Source organism: Cygnus olor, chromosome 2, assembly GCF_009769625.2.
Source record: "Cygnus olor isolate bCygOlo1 chromosome 2, bCygOlo1.pri.v2, whole genome shotgun sequence".
Taxonomy (NCBI): Eukaryota; Metazoa; Chordata; class Aves; order Anseriformes; family Anatidae; genus Cygnus; species Cygnus olor.
In genome coordinates, this window is record NC_049170.1 from 61710217 (window position 1) to 61732583 (window position 22367).

General features: G+C 41.6%; 1 protein-coding gene across 1 annotated transcript in view; it reads left to right on the top strand.

Annotated features, from left to right (window-relative positions):
- Window positions 1–22367, top strand: part of ITGA9 (integrin subunit alpha 9) — a 216746-nt gene that overhangs the window by 37805 nt on the left and 156574 nt on the right. The window contains 5 exon segments of the mRNA XM_040547302.1: window positions 2269–2359; window positions 2893–2949; window positions 5853–5914; window positions 5916–6006; window positions 12426–12586. Of these exon segments, the coding sequence (XP_040403236.1) occupies window positions 2269–2359; window positions 2893–2949; window positions 5853–5914; window positions 5916–6006; window positions 12426–12586 (462 nt within the window).

The following is a 22367-nucleotide window of genomic DNA, read 5'->3' on the forward strand; positions in this document are numbered from 1 at the left end:
ACAGTGCAATTCAGCTACTGTAGCCAGGCAGGAGAGAAGATAAATTGATGTCGATGCTGCCCAACATGTGTCCCCTAGCCTCTGTCTAGCACATTTATTTTTTGCAGAGCCTGACTCTTCCCTACCTCCCTCCGCGTGTTTGAAGTTCTGGCTGTTTTGTTTTGTTTCTGGGTGGGATCTTTCGCAGTAAACCAGTTTAAGCAGTATTAAAAGAGTTTAGTGGTTATATTGGAGGCTCTTCTAACAAACCGTAGAAGTTCAGTCCTTCTTTCTTTTAGCATGTATATGCCATGCACTGCTTTTTAAAAAATGAAGTTAAATGACTCTTCACGGATACTTCTAAAGTGCACTAATTTGTGGCATTTGGAGGACCCTGCCCATTTTTTTCCAAGAGCCTCTGGTTGGGAGGTTCTTGGGCTGTTCAAAGGTTGGAGCTTTCCAGCTCTTGCTGCAACGGATCAGGGTTTTGTTTTTTGGGGGGGGGGTGGAGTCATTCATGGGGGAATTCGACATTTTTGAAAGAGCCCAGATCGGCAGAGTGGTAAGTGAAACATCCTGCTTGCTATCTCTCCCTTCCCATCAGAGGAGCAAGGGCAGCAGACAGCACATGCCTCTCTGCTTGCCCTAGTGGGACAAAGCCCAGCTCCAGAGCACGGCAGGATACTGTGATACTGTTCCCATTTTTGCCTCCTGTCCCCAGGCAGCTGAGGGAGTACTACTTTTGTGCCATTTCCCAGGACAGACACACCACTGATTCATATACCACGTGCAACCCAAAAAAGCTGTGTAACAGCTTCAGCTCATTACCTGCCCTGGGTTTCACCCAGAGGTGAAAGACTTTTTGTGTCTTATTACTATACCCCTGAGCCATCTTAATGACCTGGTTTTCCTTTTTTAAATAAGCCAAGAAAGGTGTGTGGTGGGGGCTGTAGGGTATACATTTTCGCTCTTTTCATTTTGTTAGCTTTTCCCCCCTTCATTCAAATTGCTGATCATTGTTGCTGCCTTACACTGACAGAGCAGCTTGAGTGGTGGCTCTGAGCAGAAGCAACTTAATTGGCTTTGTGGCCTGCTGTTTCCATTCATGGCACTTAAAAGCAGAGCAGCTTTATACCTCTGCCTTCTAGACTGTAATGGCCTGCAGATGTCTGCTGGGCTGCTTGCAGGCAGGATTTACCACCCTAACTGGGACCCACCCTCCCAAAACGTGATGTTATGTGGGGAGGAAGTGCTCTCCAGTTGTCTTATCTACCCACAAGTAGGAGGAAAGGGAGATCTGTATGTGACAGAGTGCTGGTATCCCTTTAAACCGGCTATCAGGACGGCAGGATGTCTTTCTTCCCCTCGTCGTCTTTTCCATGGAATTCCTCTCTGACCTTTTGCCAAATATTGTGTCCTTTTGTGGGTGGGCCAGGAAGAGCTGGTCACATGTCACAAGCTATACAGCACCACCACCAGCCTCAAAATTAGTTGGTGGGATAGGTTTCTTCTGTCTACAACTTCTGCAGTCAAAGGCTAGTTAGAGTTCAGGTCTTGCATTGATGGCCCAGCATAATGAATAAGGCCTGGGAGACATCAGCTTACCGTAGAAAAAGATTTGATACAATAATTTGTTTCAGGCAAAGACCTTTACAATTCGAGCTGTTTAGAGAAAGTTTTTGTGTTTGTAATTAAAAAAAGAAGTGGTGCTAGTAGCTAATTAATCTTTGTGCTGGGGAGGCAGAAATGAGATACAGCTTCCAAACTGACACAAAATACTGCATAATTGCTGATGAAAAACAGGATTTCCAAGTGGGATGAAAATCAATCAGTTTGGGTATGCTGGCAAACTTTGTGAAAAGAAATGGTTATATAGGATTTTCTGTTTCCTTTAATGATTATTTTTGCGAAGATGTGTTTAAATCTTTATTTACATAAATGAAGGTAATGTGAAAAAAATAATCTCTTGGGCACAGTTAAATTTCCTTCTCACAAAAATCTGTTTGAATGTTCTATTTTGGCTTGGGTCTGCATGAGAGTTGTGGTGCAGGTGTGTGTTTTTTGCAAGTCAGCACTGGCAGCCTCCTAGGCCAGAGCAGAAGGGCTTCCTGCAGTCGGCAGCCTTCCTGCTCGGGGCTGCGTGGGTGAAGTGCGAGCCTGCAGATGTGCGGCACTCCCAGCCCACAGAAGAAAGCCCCGGTGACCATGAAAATCAGGCTCAAAGTTTTCTTTTTTAATCAGGGCTTCTTTGTGTTACTATGATTTCACTTGATGTGTTTTCCACTGCAGAAGCTGTCTGGGCAAGCGATAAACCCGATGCTGCGGATGTTCGGCCAGTCCATATCGGGGGGAGTCGATATGGATGGCAATGGCTACCCAGGTACGTGTGCTGCTCTGACAGCAACACTGGAGCAACACGCTGAGAAAACACCAGAGCTGGTCGTTTCCAGGTTGTTGGTTCCCACATCTGTGAGAGGACAATGAAGCTGAGTGTGTTCCTCCTTTTTCCCTCTGTTATTCAAAGCTCCTGGCTCAAAAATTTGAGCTGATTGCTTGATTCAGGGGATTTGGGCAGTCATGACAGAAGACTGAGGTCTTGAAGCAGAGGAAGTTTAGTATCCTGCCAAGGTTATAAGTTGCTTGGAAGCTGCTCAGTCATGATGATAAACTTACAAAAATATAGACAATAATAGTAATAATAATAAACAAATGATGAAGTAGAAGTGAAGCATCCTCGTAGACCTAATCTTCTAATTATAACACTTTTGATATAATAATATTTTAAAGGATCAGCTGTCTGACTTAAGACAGAAAAATATTTTTTTGATGCATGCTTTGTCATTTACGAATTGACTTGAGGGAACTGAACTCTGTGCCTCCCTTTTAACTGTCTAAATGTTACAAAAATTTCAGATATGACTGTTGGAGCCTTCTTGTCAGACAGTGTGGTACTCCTAAGGTGAGATCAATGTCTTTTGCTCTATTGTTGTTTTAATCGTCTTTGTTTATGTCCGACATGGTCTAGGTCCTCCACCCCACATATTTTCTCCCTAGGTTATTGTAGGCAAAAGCAGCAAATTGGATTGCTTTTCAAGCATAACCATAACAGCATAGTGAGGGATGACCTCTCAGTGCTATGAAGAAACCAAAGAGTTAAAGCCAGGTGGAGATGTGTTGCATCTCAGTGCCTCTTGAGAAAGGTTGCTCTGAATATGTGAGGAGATTGTTACTGTTCTTACATTTACATAAAGTACATAAAGTATTATTTAAGGGAACAAAATGGAACAAAAAGCCAGCCGCATACGATGCCAGAATTTAATTCTGCAAGTTATAATGGAACGCAGAATGAAATAAGAGTCTGTAAGGAAATGAAATACAGAGATGTTTTGAATAAACACGGCATTTGGGCTACTGTTCAGTTGTGTGCATTAAGTACAATTGCTTGTTTCATCTGATGGAGAGAGGTGTGGCAGCTTGATTCACCAAATTACACAGGTGGAGACAGAGTACGAGCAGGCTTGAGGCACACAGACCTGGAGAAGAGAATGGGAAGTTTTCATTTTGCCAGTAGCTCCATTGCTGCACTTGTAAATATTTAACAGAACAATCCTGCCAGTAACTAGGTGTTGTTACAAGTAGAAGTAGGGATTCCTGCATCTTAATGGAAGATGCGGGAGCGTGGTGAGATTGGCAAGACAAATGCTTGAAGTGCTGAAATGATGTGCCAACCCACATCTAGTTAAAAGCAGGGAAAGCATGACTCTGTTTCCATTTGAGTCAGTTAAACAACAAAATAAAGGGATAGGAAGAAAGAAACGACAAGTGTGGCAGCTGGTCAAGCCTTCTGAAGGGCTTTCTGTGCCATTGTCACACAAGCAGGGGCAGCCAGTTGCTGCTCTATGAAATGGTGTGCTGTGCCCTGAGATGGGACCTCACAACCCCAATGGTATGAAACCACTCAGAGTACAACTGTGTGTGGTTGTTGTGCACTGTCGTTCCTTGCAGGGTGGAAAAAGGCCCTCAGAAAGGTTTGCTGTGGTGTTTAGAATAACATGCACCACAACAGCCTAGTGACCTCCAGCCAAGCGTTCAGTCACTGCCTGTGCTTTTCTGTGGAGATCTAGGCATTGCTGGCTAACGATGTGGGCAGCCTGATTAATTGCTGCTGCTTCCAGTTCAGAGCGTGTCACTCTTGCTGTTTAGATTCAGATTAGGATAAAAGAAATCAGCTTTTTTTTCGCACCCCTACAGAAGCGTTTGTGAAGTCCTTTGGCCAAAACCAACAAATGTTTTGCCAAGTGATATTAAAGGCTTCTGTGGAAGTCGTGGTGACTTGGGGCAGATTGTAGTTGCTATATTGCTCGTGCAGTGTATGGCTGTTTGACAGGCATATTATGTTTTTGTTTGTTTGTTTGTTTGTTTTTTTCCAGTGAATAACCAAGTGAGTTAACATTAAAGAAAAATGAGTGCATCATGACTGGAGAAATTTCTCCTTTCAAGAAGAAATATTGTTTTAGATCAATTATAGCATTTACTTTTTTACTTCTCCCCTAGCACTTGGAGAGAGTTTTTCCCATAGTGGGGTGCTCCTAGGAACCTCACTCTTTTTCCTCCTTTTTCCTTCCCCTCCTCCCCATTACTGTATATATTTCTAGGCTTAGCGTTTTATCTTCAGCCTCCATCTCGTAAGGCAAACTTGCGCTGTTATTTCAAGCTACAGTAAAAGACCATGAGCAGCTGTCTCAGAGATTGATGTGAATCTTGTTCCAGTTGATATGAATTAGGTGTAACTACAATCCCTGCTCTCTTCTCCCCTACTCTCCCACACCTCCAAATTAAGTGGCTTGTGGAGTGAGAGTCCTGAAGTTGTTTGCTTATGTGGTCTGGCCTTACAGGGTGCTGGGACTACCCTACAAGTTAATCTGGCTGGTTGCTGCACTTTTTTTTTTTTTAAATACTGGAGTTGTTTTTGGAAGAGCATGTTCACATTGGACATGTACGGAACTGAACCATGAAGAATAACGCTTGCTGAATACTTGGACTGAAGTCCTGCACTGGGGACAGCTCTGTAGATACTGGATTTCTGATGCTGCTTTCCCAGGAAAGCTGGTGGCACTTCTGTGTCATGTGAGAACAGACTCACCTGGGCCCTGCTGGTCCTTAGCTTGCTCTGCGACTCGCGCCGAGCTCTTCTTCAGCTGGGACTTACTGTAGCTGTAGCTCAGTGCAGGAGTTGCAAGGGTGGAAGACTTTCATTCACGTGCCTGGGTGACTCCCAAAGTAGATTTCTACAACATGGAAAGAATATTCATTTCTTAGCACCTGCTGGAGGAAATTACCCAAAACGTCACTCTTCCAGAAAATGTGAATTTTGTTTGTCTCTTGTCCCACTTACACCATAAGAAAAAATATGTATGGATGCATCTCCTACCCATGTGCTCCCAACTTGACTTTCAAGGTTACAGATTTTACCTAAAGCCATTACTTATCCTCTCCTGACTATGCAGCACCTTAGCTAGCAGTCTCACTTGCATGAGTCTGTTGTCCTTGCTTGCTAATTTTGTCTTCAGTCATCAGGAAGACTTTATGCAACTTTTGCTGGAGATGTTTGTTATATATTATCAGTTACCCCAGCTGCCTCCTGCAGTCTGTATCTGAGGACTGAACTTCAAGCTAATGCTGTGATTTTCATTCAGAAGCTAGCTGTCCTTGCCAGCTAGGTCAAGAGCTAATTTATTTAGAGTTCAAATGCATTCTTTTATTTTTTATTTCTGCTTGAAATTGTGCACATTACTGAATTTTCTTTGTTTTGCTTTGGCTGAGAGACTGCTCTTTGAATGATTGTTCAATTCCACTTCTATGTCGATCTCCAGATCCAACCTTCATCACCATGACATCTCCATTTTTCTGGCCAGCATCCATCAATATCACAGCCTCCTCAGTGCCATGACGGCTTGCAGCCTGTGAACTGCCTCAATGTCACAGCATGCTTTCGCTTCAGTGGCAAGCATGTTCCTGGAGAAATAGGTAAGGTACCTGTGCCAACCCTGGTCAGGGGGCACCCTGACAAGTTGACGTGGAGCTGGGGCTCCCTTTGGAGTCAGTATCAAAGGTTTCTGTGAAAGAATTTTTTTGAGGTGAGCTGGGGTATGCAGTTACAGAAAGTTGGAGGCTCCCAAGGTGCGTCCTTTGGCATTTGTTATCTTCTGATGAGGATGAGATAATATTGGGTAGTTTTCAGTGAAAGGAGAGGAATGTATCCTTAGTCTTACTGCAAGGATAAGAGAACACAGAAGCAAACTATGCTTGAAAGTTCTTGTTCTCTTTATTTGCCTGTTGATAACACATTTTTTATACACATCCTGTATCATAAGCAGCTATGATGTGCTCTGGATGAATACTTTTTGAACATCTACAAGGAGCTCTTGAAATAGAGCACTATAATTTGAACTCTTGGGTGTTACTACCACCAGACACGAGCAAATTCTTTTCAGTGCAAATCATTTACCCATTTGTAAACAATTATGAATAGCCCAGTATTTATTGATGGCAAGAATATCTTTCGAGTTACTTAGTCTCTAAAACCACATGGGGTGTTTAAAGACCATTCCTCTAAACTTACACTTCACTTGGGTGAATGAAATCGTGTAAGGTGTGTAATTGTCCAGCCATTACATCTTGACTGCATTAAATTATTTCTTATGGCTTTTACATCCCAATGTTTACAAGTCTTGGGTATTGCCTGAAGTGGTATGAGATAGATACAGCATTTCTAATACCATGAAGACCGGATTTATTTAGTTCAGCCATGCTGTTTTAACTTGGCTATGCTCTAGGAATGGCAATGGGCTTGTTTTATCTCTCATGTGGAGTACGAACTAGAAGCTGCTCATTGGAGGTTGCTTAATGCAGCTCATCACTGTCCACCTGAAAGATCAAAAAAACAGAGTTGTAGTTTGATTTCTCTGGATTCTAACATATAGATGCAACTGAGACTTCATTTTCTATTTTTGCCCCTTTTCCTTCCCTGTAAATAATGTCAGACTCCTAGCAGACAAATGTGTTTTGATACAGCTTTTTTGTATGTCCTGCTACTCTGTCAGTTAGAAAATGCTTGTCCTTGGGTGCTTCAGGGTGTTGATTTCTTTGTGAAAATCCAAGAGTAGATCTACTGAACGCCTAGGTTTTCTTATGTTCTGGGGGATACTGCTTAAAATGTTTCCTTTGCTTTAATTTTGTATCTCTTGACCTGTGGCTAACAAATGATCTGCCTGTTTCTCATTTTAAATATATATTCCCCTTTTTAATGAAGGAGTTATCTTCTGCTTCATCGTGTCTTGTAAGAGCCAGTTGCATTCCTCTGCATTGTCATATAAACAGTGCTCTTGATGATTTATTGTGGTGAAAGCACATGTGCATCTTTTTCGGTGGGTAACATCCGTCTCATTGCAAGGAATTTTTTTACTATTAAGTAGATGATTATAAAACTTCCAACCATTGTCCTTTTATACAATACTTCTAGCAAAGTGATTTGTCTTGAAAACATTGCAGCCAGAACTGACTGTATAAAAACCCTTGGGGATATGATTTGGATACAGTATCTCAAATAAGCTTTCAGTTTGTAATCTAACAGGCCATTTTAATTATGTTGTAGCTGAAGAGTATCAATTAATAAAGGGTGGAACAATTCATGGAAATACTGCAACTGTTCCTCTCCTATGTGCCTAAATATGGAAAAAAGTAAAATATTCCTCCAAGTACTTCAGTGTCCAGTTCAGACTCTGAAAGGCATGCAGAAGCACTGAAATGCTGTGTTAAAGTTTTGTGGCAGAGACTCTGGGATTGCCTCAGCTTCAGATGTTTGGGAGCGGTCTGATAAGTCAGGCAGTGAGAACACAGGGCTCATTGAAAATGCTGTTCCCTTAAGGCTTGTCAGTATGGACACTCAAAACTGCTGGTTGCTGTTGGAAAATCTGGGCTTTGCCCTTGCTTTTGGGCAGCTGAAGTTGGTCACCTACTACAACATGTTTAGAAAGTCAAGCTGAACATGCAGGCAGTATTCTGCTCTGGGAAATGTTTGTCTACAATGCTTACGTGAACTTGTGGTTTCATTAACTGCCATGTGAAGGAAAGCTGTCTTATGTGTCTCACTTGCATATAAACCTTTCCCACCCTCTTCTTCTTCTTCTTTTTTATTTTTTTCCAACAGCAGTTGCAGTACTATTGGTCATGTAATAGCTATCTGAGAGTCTGTGTTTACTGATGCTTCTTGATGCTGACAATGACTGTATAATTCCCATCCATTTTGTGGATACTGTTTGCTGACTATGGTCTTCAGAAGTATGAATTTATTGCAGAAATGGTTTTGCCTGAACAAAGAGCAATGCCCAAATGAAGCATGTGCTCTGCTCTGCATGCCAGGCATTGTCTGACCCTTCACTTTGCCTCAGTGCTCTCTGGGGAGCTGAGAATCCACCATCAGAGTCAAGCTCTGGTATGTCTTGAATGTGTGAGAAATACAATGCTTTGTCAGCCCCCCAAGGTTTCTCTATCTGTAGAATAGTGCTCAGCATGCTCTCTTCCTGCAGCAGCAGCAGCTCTTGCAAGGTGAGAAAGAAAGGAAGCAGCTTTCCTGGATAAGGTAAATATGTATGTATTGCACACTTTAAAAACAAAAAAAAAACATCCCAAAGCATCTTAAACTGACAGAAAATATTCTATTGTCCCCCATTAGTGTCCTCTGTACTAGGAAATGGGTTGAGTTTAGGTTTGATACAGCTACTGGCATGCAGTGTGGCTTTATAGCAAGGTGGCAGTGAGGGTGCAGGAGAGATGAGAAGTACTGATGAAGACATGGCAACAGGGACTGTGGCATGCACTGCAAATAATGGTCAAAGATTCCTGAGGGTCCTGCATAGACACTGGTGCGTAGTTGCTGCCACTGCTGTCCTCCCTTATGGGCTAGGCTGAGGGCGCGTGTGCTCAGCATTGCCATGGTTGTGTTCTGCAGTGATGCTTCTTGCTTTGCCAGACCCCAGCTACATCTCACGATGTGACAGTGTTTGCTTGCTGAACATTAGGCTGAGCTACAGCTCAGAAAAAGCAGGGATGAGATAAAGTCCTTTCCTAGCCTGGATGATCAGGCTTCAGCCTCTTCAGACCACACACTTCTGGGTGACCAGAACAAGAAAAGAGAGGCTGCTGGCATCTCTGTGCATGAGTCACTGTTACTGCATTCATATCCACCAGAGAAGGGAATTAAACTTGTGGCTACGATCTGGGTAATCTCCTGTACAAAAATAAAAAATCAGTGCCAATGTAAGGATTAGATGATTTTAGTGGCTGTGAAAACAAGAGGTTTGAGGCATTTGGCTGGAGTTAGGTGCCTTAGATAGTTCTTCAAACTTTCTCCTTCATTCTTTGCTTCAGCTGTGCATCGCTTGTATGTTGATCCATTTCTAGGGTCGTCCTCATGTCCCTGATAGTGTTGTCTGAGAGAGCATTGTGAGATGTAGTGTGGAATAATGAGTTGTTTGATATTTTTGCTCTGCTTTGGTATGCTACTAGGACTGAAGAAACGTGACTGATCCAAAATCTGACAAAAGCAGATACTCTTCTTCTTATCAGCATCCTGCTGTAGTTTGGTGCAGGAGTGTTATTTCTGTCTGTCTCTTGTTTTTCCAGTCTGCTTGGGTGCAGGCCTGAATCGGTGCTACCCTATGAATGCCTCAGCAGCAGTTTTGCTGTAGGGATGTGTTTTTCAGTATATGTGGTGTCCACCCCTGAATCGGTACAAGTTAGCAGCCTATCAAGTCCTTAGGGGTGCGCTCCTGCTGAGCATTTTGCCACCTGCTTTTGGTATGCTGTGGCATCCTCTGAGTGAGCTGTGAAGTGTTTTGCTGGGTTCTTGGGGTTCAGCTGGCTCTTCATTCGCACAGCCAGCTGTGGATCCTGTCTCAGACCATGGGATACCACTGTCCTCTTTGCCCCTCTCCTCACTCCTGTCCTCTTCAGGGCTACCTTCAGCTCTCTGCAGGGCATGCCTCTTGCATGTTGCGCCACTTAGGAATGAAAATCCACTGTAAAAATGCCATTTTTACTCGACAGGTATGTTGCTGTGGAGTCCAAGCACCACTTGGAGTGACTTGTCTGCTCTGCTGGCTGGTAGACCTCTTGGAGATATGACCCAAAGTTTCTCAGGGGGAGCTATTACTGAGGCCTCTTAGGCATTAGACTTTAGTTACAGGAAAGGAATAATCACTAGAAAAATAAAGCCCTTCATCTAACCTCATCATATCCATGCCAGAATTTTCTTTTGATTGTGTGAAGTGGATGGGCAGATCCCCAGAAGCGTTGCTAACTACACTTTAAGCTGCTGGATGAGAATTTGAAGGCATTACCTGCAAGAGTTAAATCTGCTAGCAAGAGCTTGCCTCCTGATCTGCTGCTGGAGCCAGCAGGAGGAACTTAAACCACCAGTGGTGATGAGGCTGGCCAGTTATCTTCCCCACCCCGTCTGCTTTTTGGAAGCAATGAAGACAGAGTGGGGAAAAAAAAAAAGCCTTACTCATGATATTTCAGTTTTTCCACTGATGTGACATCATTGGATATAACATAGAAACAAGTTGTCAAAATAAAGGGGAGGCAGCCACAGGGGGGGTAGGGGGGGATGAGAGGCCGACTGCACATTTTGATTGAAAACATCCACTGCCGCTGCGGTAGCTGGAAACCTTGAGGCCTGGTACTGGGCTGGTGTTGGGACGAGACCTCCCTCGGGGCCTCCCTGGGCAGCCCCTGTCCCTCTGGCTGCCATTCTGCCCTCAGCGAAGGGACGCACAGCCCCACGGGCCCATGTGGGCCCATGCAGGCCTCGGTCTGCTGGCACATCGCCTTGTTGTTATGCAGGGGATGGAGGCACAGCCCTAGGCCCGCTTGTGGGGTCTTGAAAGAGAAAGAGGGAAAATCGGGGTTGGGTGTGGGATGTGCACACTTCAAAGAAAAAAATTAAAGAGACTGCTGGGATTTCAAACAGGCCAAATGCTGGGCTTCTGGTCAGAAAGCAGCATACAGCACAAAGTGAGGTGGGTGTGAGTTACGGAAATGATGCGTACTCACAGAAACCAAGTTGCACAATATCATTAAATGAATTCTTTAAAGCAGTGAGACTTTGGTGAATAAATGATTAGAGGTGAGAGCATTGATGGCAGTATTAATTTTGAGAGATCAGTTCTCATTGATTAAAAAAGACAACACAAAACAGAATGAGAACGCAGCAAACAACAATAAAGATCCCTTGCTGAAATTATGTATAGAAGACCTCAATGCAGCAATATATTACATTTGCACTGAATTTTTATAAAATTCTAGGTTAAAAAAAGTTTACATTTATGGGGAGCATTTTATCTGGCCTCAATCATTTAGGACTTAAAACATGAATAAAAACCAAAGCAATAATTTGGCAATCACCCTACATATGTAACTAATCAGTACAGGAGCTGTCACTGGCTGTCATATACAAAGATAATCAACTAATTAAGCCATTTATAGTGGGCCAATCTCATGGTACTCCCATCATTGCCTTGGTAACAGCTGAAATCAATACAGACCGTGGTCTGTGATGAGTGAAAGGACCTCACAGCCTGCCTTTATATCATCTGCAAACAGCAGCAGAACAAGTATTTGTGCTTCTATTGCAGTTTTGCTGCTGATGGAAAAGGTACAGTCAGTTTGGATTATTCAATTGCTGTGCAACTTCTTGACATAGCAAACAAGCTTTTTTCTGAAAAAAATATCCATCCAGTCACAAACCCACCCATTGTATTAAGCTACCTGCCTTGTAGAGCAGCAGGAAAACAGCTGGCTAGTCTCTGGGTATTTCTTCTATAAACTGCCAAGGTTGTGTAACATCTAAAAGGGGATGGATGCTCAGTGCAGGGCGGTGACCTCTAGTTAAGGGCTAAACTCTAAGATGACTGCAAATCAACAGAAGTAATTGTCAGGAAATGCCACATCCTGGTTGACATATGCATAGTTTGTGCTTTTCTAAGAGGAAAACAAAGCTTGAGGCTTTTGTTGCTGTTTGTGTTGTGTTTTTTGCTTTTTCTTTTAATAGCATAATTTAATTTTTTGTTGTTGTTGGTTTTTTATTTTTTTAGGTGTGCGTGTTTAGATGTATTTTTACACATGACTTGCTACTGCTTCTCATCATCCTTCAGGAAGGGCTGGGGAAAGTAGTGGCACAAAAGTTGGGAGTATGTCAGTAATTGGATGTGGTTTTGTGCAGCCACAGGAAACTTTGTGATTGATTGAGAGCCTGCAAGGCCTGACCTTTTTTTAAGCACACGTGCCTTGGGGACAACGGGATCCATTGATAGGTGGCTAGAAAGTAACTATTGTTCACTGACATCCTTTGTTTTCTTCTTTTACTTTTTTTTTTTTTACAACAGGTTTGAATTATAACTTGACTGCTGATGTGGCAAAGAAGGAAAAGAGCCAGCAACCCAGAGTTTACTTTGTGACTTCTGGAGAGACAGTGGGACAGGTCACAGAGAAGTTACAACTGTCGTACATGCAGGAAAAGTGCGAGCATTACCTAGCATATGTCAAGGTCAGTTCAGCCCTGTCTTTACTTACATTGGCCTCAATGCAATCCTCCCCCCTTTTTTTTTTTAAATTATTTAACCAATTAAAATGATGTAGCTTGGCTCCAGATGTGCTTTGTTTTCCTGACAGGTGGATGAAGTTTTTTGAGTGGGAGCTCAGAGCTTCTTGTTTGGCATAATTTGTCAGCGTGAGTGCTATTGCCTATGAGCATTTGAGGCCTAGTGCCAGGAATATGTATTTTATTTACTTTTCGTCTGGTGCATTTGTGGGAGACTTCTTCCTTTGGCTTGGTTTGTTGTTACCATTGTTATACTCAAAATTGGAAGGCAAAATTTTATTTTGTCAGGAGCAGAAAGTTTTTTTAATCTATTAGTTTTGTCAGGTATTTTCCTTTGTGCATGGGTCTGATGCTGGGATCTGCATAGGAACGACAGGGTAATGCAGGATCTGTCCTGAAGCAATTGGACTCTTGGGTTTGAAGAGCATGCATTTTATTTGGGCTTAAAAATACCAGTGGGATAACTGAATTTCATCTGTATCATAGACCTAGGGGAATATACGGAGTGCTTTCCAGACACTGTGGGGCATAGAAAGGCTCAGTTCTTCGTGTGACAGTACTTTTCTTCCGGTGTCTGCTAGGACACTTTTTACCTTTAATTGACAACTGTTGTTGAAGAAATGCCACCCAAGTACAATTCTGTTTCCAAAGCATACAAAACAGTTTCTCTTCTGCTTAGAGATTTATATAATGGATTTGAAAATTATATAGAAAGGAGGTTCATCTTTTAAGCTGCTTACATCTTAAAAGCACACTAATCTGTGCTACCACCCTAGAGAGCAATATGAGGCAATGTGGTTGCGTGGGTGAGTTGCATATCCTCCTTACTGAAGGACATATTCCCATAGATTATTATGACCTAACTTCAGTGGATATCACTTGGTAACATCTTGTTTTTGAGAATCCAGCAGGTCCAGACATCCCTAAATGTATAAACTTTTCCAGGAAACTTCTATGTACCTAAAAAACCATGAGAACAGGAGATAAGATTCAACCTTTGACTTTATCAACATTTTGTGCATGGTTGTTGAGTGAAAATAAAATAAATAAAGGGACCACCATGGAGGAAATGCATGTCATATTAAGTTTACAGATCTCTGAGAAGCAACTAGATATCTTCCAGTTTGTTTTTTTTTTTTTTTGCATTTATTTGTTTCTGCAGCAACCTTTATTTTTTGCTTTGGGAAAGCTCATTAAAGAAAATGTAGACGTACAAAACTACCGCTATTTAGAAAATATGATGCGAGTTTACTAATTCTGGTCTTTTTCAAATGAGCACATGTGGATAGGCTTTCATGTGTTGAGTTCAGATGAAAAGGAGCATGTCTCTATCTTAACCCAATAACTTCTTTTATGCTACTCCTGTTGTAATTTTTGGGTACTACACAGAATTCACTAAAAGGCAACGTATGCCCAAGAAACTATTTCATTTATTGGGAGTGAAAAGGTAAGAACTATCTCTTTCTGGAAAATTCCTGGAAAAAATGACTTTTATAGGTAAGAAAAACATTTCAAAATGTTAAATATAATAACAATTTATAGCAAAACAGCTGATTAACAAACAAGGCTACTAGTCCTCTGCTTGATGTAAGTAGCTATTTTTCCACAGTTGGAAGAATAGCAGGAAGTGTCATTTGCCCATGTAAGGGAGAATGCAAAGTAGTGGAGAAAGATAATCCCTGTGCTTTCATGGGAAAGGTGATATCCATGAGCCTACATGACATCAGAAACATCAAAGGGAGACCCACAGACTGTGGAGGAGTGGGAATGGGGTCATGATCTTTTGCTGTTATCCTTAAGGAACACCTGGTTTAAAAATAACAACAAAAAAATGAAATCCAAAAAAACTCTAACTCTAAATCTGAACTCTACCTGGAATTCTCCTTAGTCACATAGTTTTGTGGTGGATGGATGATAAAAGATCTGGGCTTAAAATATTTTTTATGAAGTATTTCACTTAGGCTTTCCTCTGTCCTGTTGTTTAATGCATGCCTGACTAATTTGCCTCCATGGCTAATTGAGTTGTTTGCAGTTGCATCCTTAACCTCTTCACTTTATTACTTTTCTTTTAAATCTCTGGTGATAAATAGGTTTATAAGTTTACATGAGGATGTCAGTTCTGGAGTGGCTGTGTTCAAGGATGGAGAAACTGGGCTTGTGCATGACTTCATGTGCTGGCTTGACAAACCCTACTAGCGTCCAGTACAAACAGCATGCAGCAGAGCTCTGTAGGTTGCCTTTTTGATTGAGATCTCTTGAGATCCTAAGAAACTGAGCACTAAATAGTTGCAGGCTGCAAAGGAATCAACAGGATTAATTGTTAAATCATTTTGCAATTGATAATTCTCAACATTCTGAACGTGTCCTTTCCTATTTGTGCTCTTCTCTCAGGACAGGAGCTACTATCCTTATTTCTCCTTCTGAATATTAAAGTCTGTCTTTCCTCATGATTGTGTGGCTGAGATAAATGGACGTCAAAGCTTGTAGGATATGTATAGCTCAGAAATCTTGTACAAGGCAAGCTACTGAATTAAAGCTCAAATTGCTAGAATTATTGTGGTTTGTGAGCAAATGTGGTGTGTTTCTATCTGGCTGTGAACAGAGAAGAAAATGGAAGTATGTTTGGATTTGAAAATGCTTTGAGTTTGCTTCTCTAATGGTTATGGGGAAGCAGAGAAGAGATGCAGTTTCCTCCATTCTTCCCCCTTGGAACCTGTTTGATTTTCAATTACGAAACTTTGATTGTCCTAGTATCCATCAACAGTAATTTTCAATACATCACCTCAGGTGTCATCTGCAAAAGCAGCATTTAATTTCAACAATCTTTGGAGGTTTGACTGATGTGTTCAGTAGAAAATCAACAGCTGGTTCAAGTGGCCATTAATTATGACCTTCAGGAGTATTGCTCCTTTTTTTTTGTGCATCTCTGCATAGCTGATGCCTGTTGACTCTCAGGAGGGGCTTTGGTGCTGGATGATTCCTCCTCTGGCCGTGCTGCCAGTATAGACCCTCTCCTTCAACAAGGGTAAACCCTTGTTGAAAAAAAGACATCAAAAAGATATTACTTTTTAACCTCTCATCATTTTTTTAAGGTATTCATTTCTCTGTAGAAGGAATAGGAAACATAAACATGAGAAAATGGAACTTGGTACTAAGTAGAGGAGAATGAGCAGAGTTGTGGAAGGGGTAGAAAAAAGAGGGGAAAAAAAGAAATGGATTTGGATGCTTTAAAGGTGTCTCCTTAATATTAGTGTCTGGGTTTGCAGCTGAAATACAAAACTTTCTCTTGAGAGCTGAATTTGATATCACTGAAAAGACTTAAGCTGCGTGCTTAACACTTGCTCCAGCTGGAGCATAGTCTCTGAGGAAACTTTTTCCTATTTTGCATTAACTGCCTTGGTCATTACCTTTTTTTTTATGGGTTCCCTTAATATTTAGGAGAGATTTGCCTGTGAAAAGGAGAAGAGAAGTTGATGCAGACATCAAAGCAAATTGTGTGTGCAGATCTATATGGGGCCAAATCTCATCCTTGATTTCTCACAAAGGTATGATGGAGATGATGGTGAAAGCCCCTTGTATGATTTATTAAAGACGTTATACATTTATTAAAAAAGCACTACTTGGTTTCTTACCCACTATAGGCCAGCCAGCTGGGCTGCCTGTTGCTACCACTCACGGCTGTCTGTGTGCAAAGTGAAGGCTGTAATAGCTTCAAACACCATCAGCAGTCCTGGCACAGGATTAACCCAGACACAGCATTTATATTTTCTACTGATCTTTATCTCAGTTGACTGTCTGGTTGTTTTAAGCAGTCTCACGTTGCTCATCATATTAACTCTTAGCAGATCCGGTCGTAGCCTGTGGGGAAGATGGGGCTGAGAAGTGACAAGGGGGCTTCTCATGACTTGTGTGTAGGTGAGGTGCTTGTAAGTTTTGTACAGCTAGGGTTGGAATAAAATGTCTCTTTTTGAATAGAAATGACATAGTTACGTGTTTCATTCACTGCTGAATTCTGTAGCCAAAAATTTGCGTTTTTATAAATGTTTCTGGCCTCTGTCTGCTGTGCATTGCTGTTACCTCAGGTCTTTGAAGATACTCTGGGCTGTTGATCTCACACGACTTTGACTCTGGTGCTCGCCAACTTGAGTCACTGTCTGTGGTTGTGATCGTTTCTCCTTCTGTAGCTGTTTGATCTCCTCTGAGGGGGATGCACGTGTTAAAGTCTTTTGTTCTTAATCCACCAAACTCTGCTCTTTCCTAGTCTGGGTGGCAAAGCATTCAGTCTCACCATCGTGTGGTGTAGAGATGGCATCACCTTGATCATTTGCCAGACAGGCTTTTTCCTGAAAGTTGTCTGATAGTGAATTAACATCTACATGTTAAGGTCTGACTGGTGTTGTTACAGGATGCAGAGAGATGCCAGAGACTCTTCCGTTTAGTTTGAGGTATCAATTTTTAATGGGATTGGTGTCTCCTTCATAGTCAATGTAACTTTTGGGAGTGTTTTTTTTTTAATTGGCAGAGCTTGCTGCTGAAGCACTTACATTCGGTTTGGTGGCTCCAGGCTGAGCCTGGTTGCTCATGTGTGCTAAGTCCTTTTCTAAGATGCTGGTGCTTCAAGTGATGGATCGATTATGTGCTGGATGTGGACGATAACAACTGCTTTGCAGAGGAGGAGGTGAAAACCAGTCCCTTGTGAAGTACAGCTTCCCTTGGTAGTGACCCAGCTGTGCTGCTTGCCTCTCTGTGGAAGAGAAATTGAAGCAAGCCAGGGGATAATGTTTGAAGCAGAGATTGGTTTCATAGCAGCAGCTATGAAAACTTAGTCATGATTGTCTAGAATTTCAGAGGATTTGGACCACTGGGCAGACAAGGGGAGCAGTGACCTATTCTAGTCTTCAGCAGGAAGTTTATAGCCACTAGAAGAAAGACGAAAGCTGCTGTGTAGGACTGCCAGGAATGATGACTACAGCGAGGCTGAGCATTAAGACCAACAGCAGAGTGTATCTCTTTTTTTTTTTTTTTTTTTTTTACATTTTTCTCCCCTTTTGCTGAGCCAGCTGGAAAAATTGTCAGGCTGAGCCAGATGTGCTCGTAGCCTATGCCTGGTCTTAAAGGGCTGGGGGATAGGTGGGGTGATCACAAAACACAGAGGCTTATTTACAGAAGCACACATTATAGGACAAGTCTTTTTTCCAAAACCGTGTAAAGTGTGCTTGTAATCTATTAATGCAGCCTGCCTTCCCTCTAGCAAAGCAAAACAAATACTGTCTTGGCAAGATAAATATGGTGTGATTTTTTTCGCCTTGTTCTAGTGTGACCAACCCTCTCCTTTTGGGGACCAGGTAGAGGAGAAGTTGCACGTCTTTCCTGAGAAGCTCCCATGGGCAAGGGAAGAACTGCATAACTCGGGGTTCTTATTCCTTGCCTCTTAAATACAGGGATTTAGATAAACAGTAAAAGTGTTAGGAGTTGGTGGGAAGACTGACATCTTTGAGATGAATGTTAGCAATATCAAAACTTAAATACTGTCGGTGACCATGGAGTTGACTTTTCCAGAATCTTTTGGCAGTGTTTAGCAGGAGCAAGTCAAGACTCATATTCAGAACTGTCCTGTACGACATGGTCAAACTGAAGCAGCCAGATTTGTCTGGCACTAGCAGAGGGGACCCAAGCTGCAAGTGGCTAAGTGCTGTAATATCTGCTGGGGCTGGCAGTGCCATTATGTGTGAGAGCAAACTGTGGCAGGCATTAAGCTATTAGCTGTTTTGGGGCTTTGGTCTAGTGGGCAGCGTAGTTAGTAAGGCTGTTTGGTAGCACAAAATGTCTTGTGTCCTGAGGCCATTAGGAGGCTTTCATCTCTGAGCTGAAGACAGAGGTTTTGTCCACATGCACTCCAATGCCAATCTTATCAGATTTTTGAAGAAATCACTTTTTTATTTTATTTTTATTTTTAACTTCACACGGATCAGTGACACAATTGGGTGGCAAATCACTCTTGCCTGGTTGGAGAATGTCTTTGTACAAAGTACGGCTGTTACAAAATCAACCAACCAAAAAAAAAAAAACTTTCAAATTTTAGCGAAGTAACTAATTTCAATTTAGTTCACTGGTGCTCTTCAGCTTTAGTCAGCATGTATGAAAAAGGACCTGATATGTTGTTTATGGCCCAGGTGGAAACTTGGTTGCTCTGGTGGAGCTGCTGTCAGATAAAGTGCCTAGGTAATCACATTCATAAATCCAAGTAGAGAGACTCTATGCTCTTGAAATAAAATAAATATCATCTTGCATGAGGCTCAGTCAGTAGACTTAAAGCACAGCAGCTGTTGAAATTCTGCTTTGCCTGCCTTGTATTTCTTTTTACCTGTCTTTTTTCAGCTGCCACATTTCCTGCTAACCCATAAAAGGATCCAAATCTTCAGTCTTGAGCCCATTGATATGCTTGTTCCTCTGGTATAAACTGCAATGGGAGAGGAATACGTATTTTAGATGAACTCAACCTAAAAAAAAGTTATATTAAATTTGAACAGAGTTGAAAATTATTTCTAATGTCTACATGAAGTGTTATGCTGTTATTGGTCTTAAAACATTCAGTAATAGGCTTATGCCTGTCTCTACTGGTTGCCCACTGATGTCTTTTAGTTCGATGTAGTAGTTCCTCAAAAGAGACTTTACTTGCAGATTAAACCTTTTTGGAGGCCTAGGAGGGGCAGATTTAGGCCTGGGTGGAGGATGGCTCTTGGGAGAGGTTGTCCATGGGGCTCCTCTCTGAGAGGATTCATTGCGTTTTCCCAGTGATGACACTTCTAGGAAGTGAATGGCCAAACAGATAGAAGAGGTGCTACACTTTGTGCTAGGAAAAATCATTTCAGAAGGCAGGTAATGATGGAAAGGGTTTTCTTTCTTTTTCTGGCACTCCTGGTTAACCGAAGAGCTTGTTTTGTCAGGTGGAAAGAAGCAACAAAGAAGGTAACACTACTGTTTTAGAGACTTTCTAAGCTTGTTTTTCAGGGAGAGTGCTACAAACCAAACACATGATGGCAAATTGTACCGTAAAGGTGTATTAGTACTTCTTTGGGACAAATATACACTTTAGGGGGGATATGTTTAATCCCAAACACTAGAGTCTTGCTCCAGAAAATTACAATAGGGAACAGCTTGTTTGTCTTAGTGGTTTTCCTGTTTATAACACATGGAGGAATATCAGTCTGTGCCGTGATCTTGGGCACATACAAGTACATGATCAGTTTATTCTTTCCAAAGTGGGGAGTGCCTAAAATTATCACCCTTCCATTTTGCTACACTTAGGAAGGAATGAGCAAGGCACTTCATTAGGAAACACTGGAGGCAACTTCCAACAGAAAACTCCTCTCAAAGTTAGAAAGAAAACAATTAATTTTGACGGCTGTGGTTTCTGGGTTTGTTCCAAAGCTGTAACGTCCTGATAGGCAGAATAGACTTGGGTCTCCAGGGAGACTCCTACAGATGCTGTGTTTGGTTTGGTTTGGATGGCAACAAGTAATGCTAATCCAGTGCCCTAATTCATGCTGAAAGTACCTGACAATGTGCTTGAAGATATGTGGGAGTAATATGTTGCAGGCGTGGAGCTCTTTTCTGGCAGAAAATGCCTCTTGCCCTTTCGCCCCAACTACACCCCTCTCCCCCCCCCCCATACCTTCAGTTGTGGAACTGAATTCATCTTGAATGCCTGAGGTGCAGAAACAAGTGAGGAAAGGTCCATGCCCTGTGCCATCAAACCCATGCTTCCACCTGTGTTTCTGTAAGTAATGAGGTAATTACAGCCAGTGTGGCTGTGCTGGCGATCAAAAGTTATATCCTCCTGGTTATGCTTCCAGTTTGTTGCAAAGTTTTCACTACTGATTTCCTTTGTAGAGCTCCATGACCTCTCCTGGAGTCCCAGGAGAGAATGTTTAGTATTCTGCACCTGGAACCTGCAAGTTGTCCTACACTACCTGTGCTCCTCCAGAGATCTGAAATTGGTAGTTATCTGAGAGTTAGAACTATTTTCCACTTGCCCACAATATCTTTGATTTGATGGCATATTCTTCAGCTTGTTTCCTAACTTTGTATTCCACGTGTTCTTGTGGCTTGGATGCATTCAACAAATTGTCTTGCACTTCTCTGCTTTCATGTGGCATGATTTTAGAATGACCTTTTCTCCCATTACATGTTTATGGCCACTGTGCATGCTTTTAGTGACCACTTTCCTTTTGGAAAAAGGATCATTGTTGAAAGCACACTTTTGAAAGCTATCATCAAAGCAGTCAAGTAGTCAAACTTTAGGAATATGAGCAATCTAATATTGAGGGTTTGTTTCTTCCTTTGGCGTCCTCTATTGTAATGTGCCATTTATCTTCATCTTGTGTCAAAATCTGTATTGCTGCATGCCAATCACAAAGCTTTAGAAGAACAGTTTTCAGAAGTGGATGTTGTAAAGGTTGCATCTAACATAGAGAACTGATTGATTCTTAACTGAAAACTCAGGGTTACTGCATCAGAGAGGTTTCTCTGATCATGTTCCACTAAGAACATATACAGCAACTTCAGTGTTTCACAGAAAGTTTAACCAGAGGATCTTCTAGTCTGTCTTCATTGTCAAGATATTGACCACTTTTTCTGAAGTTATGCCTACTAGTGTATATAATTTTTTCATATATAAAGCAAGAGCAGTTTCATGGAAATAACTGAACTTTCCTTTTTTTGAAATTACCTGTTGAAATTCCGTATCTGTGAAAGCCTGAAAAAGACTTGATAATGAAGGGTGTTTCCATGTTCTCTATGTGGGTATCAAGTTGGATTCTTTTATTGCCATCTTATTTTCTAGCTATTTTAATCTCAGTTTATTTCTAGGTTTTAAGGTACTGAATAAGCTTACTCCGTAATATGTGAGTGTACCTAATCCTGTAAGGCTAGGACTGGGTGATACCCATACTGTAATAACAAATAACATACTGTAATAACAAATAATAATGAGGAGAATTCACTAACAGCTTACATTGCATTTGTTTTGTCCTGGGAGAAGACCCAGGTCTGGTGTTAAGTTTTAGACTGAAATATAAACAGCTAGCTGTAAATCTAAGGGAATCTAATCCCTGAGAGTACTACTTCCTTATTTTGGCACATACACTGCATCACTTAAGACTTCTGTAGATGACAAAATAAATTTAAAATACAACTGATTAAACTTATTGTGACTTAGTAAGTTTCATCATATTAGCAGGCATCTCAAGGCAGCTTCTCATTCAGCAAGAAAAGATGTAGGGGAACCAGCATAAAAGTATCGAGAAGAAGAGGGTGTAAAAATAGAAGCAACTAACAAAAAATGCAAGTTTAGATAAGGCGTGTATATAAATTTATAACTTCTTTTGCATGTTTTTGACCTGCTAGGATATGGAAAGCATTAGCCTTGAAAAAGGGGTTTCGGTGAAGCCCAAGTGTACTGGGACAGTGGTCTGACAGAAAGTCTTTTAAAATCCATTCCGTGCAAGAGGCTAAGCCCTGTCACTCTGTGAGCAAATCTGGCTTTTGCTTTTCCTCTGGTAGCTAGAAAGGATGGGAAAATGGAAAAGCCAGGAAGTTCATCTTACTCCAACAGGTGAAAGATGTTGAAATACATAAAGATTAAAGATTTTTACCCCCCTGCATCTCATCTTTCACTGAAGACTAGATAGCTGAGGTTGTCTCTAAGATGTCTTGAATGTTTTTA